The 4,614-nt window shown below is 34.8% G+C and overlaps 1 protein-coding gene across 1 annotated transcript; it reads right to left on the bottom strand.

Moving 5' to 3' along the window:
* Positions 1–1,272: 1,272 nt before the first annotated feature.
* LOC111896152 (protein NRT1/ PTR FAMILY 2.13) lies at positions 1,273–4,405 on the bottom strand. The gene is made up of 4 exons (XM_023892171.3): positions 4,119–4,405; positions 3,569–3,786; positions 2,332–2,912; positions 1,273–2,255 (listed from the first exon to the last, which is right to left on the bottom strand). Exons 1-4 carry the CDS (start codon positions 4,258–4,260, stop codon positions 1,379–1,381), a joined length of 1,818 nt encoding a protein of 605 aa, XP_023747939.1. The 5' UTR covers positions 4,261–4,405; the 3' UTR covers positions 1,273–1,378.
* Positions 4,406–4,614: the final 209 nt, after the last annotated feature.

The raw sequence follows: 4,614 nt of genomic DNA, 5'->3' as shown, positions 1-4,614 counted from the left end.
GGAGAATGAAAGGAAATTGGTTTATAACTACAAAGACTAGCTATCTTTATAAGACTTATTAGAACCAATATTATCTCTTGCGTGCGCACACGGGAGAAGGGGGGGGGGGGTGTGCACCACCGTTCGACCAAAAATGTTCAAGGAATTTTTTGCAATTATTAATCATAGATTTCAGTTTTGATTTCTTGATTAATTGTCTTATTTAATTGTGATAGTTACAATTTCGTTTTAATTACATCAGTTACATTGGGTAGTATAAATACAACACCTATATGACTGATTCGATACACCGAATGAAACGAAATACTCTTCCTCTCTTATGCTTCTGCTTCATCTTTTTTCTCTTGCTGCAACCAATGTATAATCCGGGTCAAATGAGGGTTCGGACAATTTTGAAGAATTGCCTTCTGCGGTTGTATCCTGAGAAACAAACACTCATATAGGGTGAACTTGTTTTAAGAAAATTGTGTTAAACACAAGTCAACAGTTTTAGGGTTTTGTTCGTTTGTACATTTTTTTGGGTTATATATTCCTAACAAAACTAAGGTATTTCTACGATACTTTTTGAATCTACTTTTACAAAAAAATCTACAAATAATCCTTTAATTACATCCACATGGAATTAGTTGCAGAAGACCTACCCTGTCACTAGGCTTGGATCATATCACTCCCATCTTTGATCTTCTTCGGTTAAATATGTCTAGTAACATGTTAGAAACAATTTTCATGGTTTGAGAACTTACCCAATAATAAACGTAACGTGGCTCCATCTGAAAAGCAATTTGTTGGGGTACGTTAATACCGTATGAGGCTGTATTGTATACAACCTTTAAGTATTTTCCAATATCGAAATGATGGGAAAATGACTTATGAGCCCAACGAAGTTTTCAAACCATTAAAAAAATTCCAATTATGTTTTGTATGTTCAAAAAAACCCAACAAACTTAACATTTTGTCTAAAAAGCCCAACTAAGTTATATTTTCCTGAAAATTAAATAAAAGAAATAGATGACGTGACTTATTGCCGTATCGGAAAAATGACTTGTTAGACCAACGAAGTTTTCAAAACGTTTAAAAAACTTCAATCATGTTTTGACTGTTAAAAAAAACCTAATGAACTTAAACAAAACAAAATTAGGATTTTTTGAACGGTTTGGAACTTTGTTGGACTTTTTTGACAAAATGTTAAGTTCGTTGGGTTTTTTTAAACAAACAAAACATGATTGAGTTTTTGAAAACTTGGTTGGGCTTTTAAGTCTTTTTTCCTCGAAATGATCAACTAAACTATAAAATACAACTATTCGTGAATAATTTACAAATTAATTATGTACCGACATCATTAGATTTGATCATTCAACTAATAGAAACTGATCATATATCAAGTCTTGATACAATTTAACTCTACATCAATTTGTGATTCACAATCAATGGCTTCCATCTTGCTCTTGTACTGGTATCGATTAGCCACTACTAAAAAGTAAACCATGTTTACAACTCCAAGTCCAACTATCACATAATAAAAATAATCGACCCTTCCTTCATTGATATTCTTTGTTAACCAATCCGGTCGACCATTTTTCCCGGTGACCTTATGAATGATCATCACCAACGCACCACTGGCATAACTCGACATACCAATCACCACAAAAAACATTGAATTCGCAAAACTTTTCATGTTTTCAGGGAATTCCTTGTAGAAAAACTCGATTTGACCAAGAATACCGAATGCTTCTGCAAACCCCATTAAAACGAGTTGTGGGGTAAGCCACAAGACAGATAAGGGCGCAACCCCATCAGGTTTGTTGTGGCTAGTGGCTGAGTCCCTTCTCATTTTCTCAACCATTGCCGCAACCACCATTGATGAAATTGAGAATACAATGCCGATTCCGATTCTTTGGAGGAGTGTGATTCCAGTCTCGATTTTCGTGATTTTTCTAAGTGATGGTACAAGGATACGATCGTAGAATGGGAGCCAGATACCGATTGTTATCATGGAAATGACTGCAAGCGAGCCCGGTGGGATTTGAAAATGTGGACCGAGGTGTCGGTCCATTTTTAGTGCTTGTGATATTGTGAATGTCCCTTGTTGACCTATCGAGATGAAACAAATGATACCCGAAACTAAAATCGGGATTACTTTGAGCAAGCATTTCACTTCTTCGATTTGTTGAACGCTTGCTAATCTCCACGGGCTAATTCGAGAACCATCTGATGTAATTTCACCATCCAATATGATAGCAGCTTTGTTCAAAAACCTATAGACAATTAGACATATGAAAACTGTAGTAAATCGTTTGACATGCATAGGCAGCTATAATAACAATAAATCACCTGAATTGGTTGGTAAAAGGTAGATTTGGTACATCATACGCTCCCTTTGACCGAGGGTTATAAAATTTGACCTCGGTCACATTCTCATTGGCTTTAGGAAGCTTGAGCTTGCGTTTCTTGAAAGCAGCGACAAAAGCTTGAAGGATCCCAGACATAATACTTCCCTCGGGTTTGACATAAACATACATCTTAGTACCCACAAAATATAGCACAATGGAGCACACCATGAGGAAGGTTGGGATGGTGAACCCCCAAAACCAACTCACTTGATCTTGGATGTAGACCACAAGGGTCAAAGCAATGAGCAAAATGATAGTGAAAGTGGTGTAGTACCAATTGAAGAAGCTATTGATCCCCTTTTTACCTTCATCAGTGGTTGGGTCAAATTGGTCCACACCAAAGGGTAGGCTGCATGGTCTTATCCCACCTGACCCTATGGTTAGGAACCCCAAGGCTAGGACCAGGACACCCATGTGGACCGTGGTTGGACCTTGGCACTGGTTGAGTTGGGCTTGTTGATGGGTGCATGGAGGTGGGTGTAAGCTTGGTATAGCCACTATTAGGGTCAACATCACCATTCCCTGTTGACCATCGCAATAAAAATTATCAAAATTTGCACGTATATGATTTTTTTATTGCATGTTAAATATCGTTACAAAAACACTAATCCCACGCTTTGATTTGGAATATAATATGCAAGTAAAAAGCATGAAACCTAAAATTTCATTTTATATTTAGACCAAATTGTTTGAGATAAACTTAGAATTGGTAAACTAGGCGTAGATTTAAGTGGAATCCGTAGACAAAAAAAATAAGTTATTGAAGAAATATAAAATGTGATAATGAAACGTCTATTTTTAAGGCACGATAGAGTAAAGGTGTTTTGATTTTATATTAAAACATAAAAGTAAAATATAAGAAAATAACTTAGTAATTGTATTTTTGATATTTATATTTATTGTTGAGGGTGGGGTGGGGCCTTGATATAAATGTATACTGGCCCGTCTCTATCTTTTGATCGGTAGCTATTGATATGCGTGTCGGGCTAAAATAAATAGACAGTAAATATTGCATGATCTCAGGGATTTATTGTTTAATTTAATGATATGACAACGTTAGTTGAACGAAAATAATAAAAGTAAAATATTTTCGATGGACACAATCACACAACGTTTGTGAAAAGACAAAACTGCCATGCATGTATGTAAAATTGTGAACAGGAAGGATCAAAACGTACGATAAGAGAAGCAAAGGAAGCGAAAGCGATGACCCAAAACTTTCCGATGTGTGCATCAGAGATATAGGCGCCGATGAGAGGGGCAAAATTGCCAATTCCAGACCAAATATATATCAAATATGATGATGATACTTGAGTCATGTGAAAAACAGTCATTAAAAACACTGTAAAGTTTGCTAATAACCCGATTGTTGCCAACCTCTCAAATGACTCCATTCCTGCACAATTGTTTCACGAAATAACAATTAAGATACACTTAAGAATTAATGGTTATGTAATATGATCCTGAACAATTTCTATTTGTATATAGTGATGTAAAGAATATAAGTTAGAGATCATTTCATAGTATTTGCAAGCACTAACTAACATAACTTTCGGTAAATAGCAAAATATGAATTTCATTTGTCAAATTTGGTCTTACCCCTGAAAATAGCTTAATCTTACAAAATTTAGTTCTTTCTTTTGTAAACATAAGATCAAATATGATTATTAAAAAGTCAAAAGCATAAATGGATATATATTTAACCTAATTATTTTTGTTTCTTGTTACCTAGTACATAAGGCATGGACTTCCAGCCACCTGGCTTTCGTTCGCCAGATTTCGATTGCAGTGATGATGGTGGAGAGTGGTGATCAAGGGCTTTTCTGACATCATTTTCCGGCAATGGTGATGAGGATGATGGTGAAGGCATTGATCAAGAAGAAGAAGAAGAAAGATTTACAAAGTAATCTTGTAGTTCGCCACTTATTTATACTTGATTAATGATAGCACATGATAGAGTTGGGTGGATGATTGGTGTTTTGTCTTCAACTTCCATTGAAGCTTTTCAACATATTAGTTTGGAATATATAATAGTAGATATATTGTAATGAATATAATATTAGAGATATACAGATTTTTATAATAAATGTATATATTATAATCGTATAATAATAAATGCATTGTAATAGATAGATGGGTTGATATTTGATAATAGAAATTTAAAAGTATTTGTGTATGCTTAAATTACCGTATTAAAATGATTTTTCTCGTTCTAGTTTTTGCC

The sequence above is a fragment of the Lactuca sativa genome, chromosome 8 (assembly GCF_002870075.4).
Source record: "Lactuca sativa cultivar Salinas chromosome 8, Lsat_Salinas_v11, whole genome shotgun sequence".
Lineage (NCBI taxonomy): Eukaryota > Viridiplantae > Streptophyta > Magnoliopsida > Asterales > Asteraceae > Lactuca > Lactuca sativa.
This window is presented reverse-complemented; position numbering and strand designations above follow the sequence as displayed.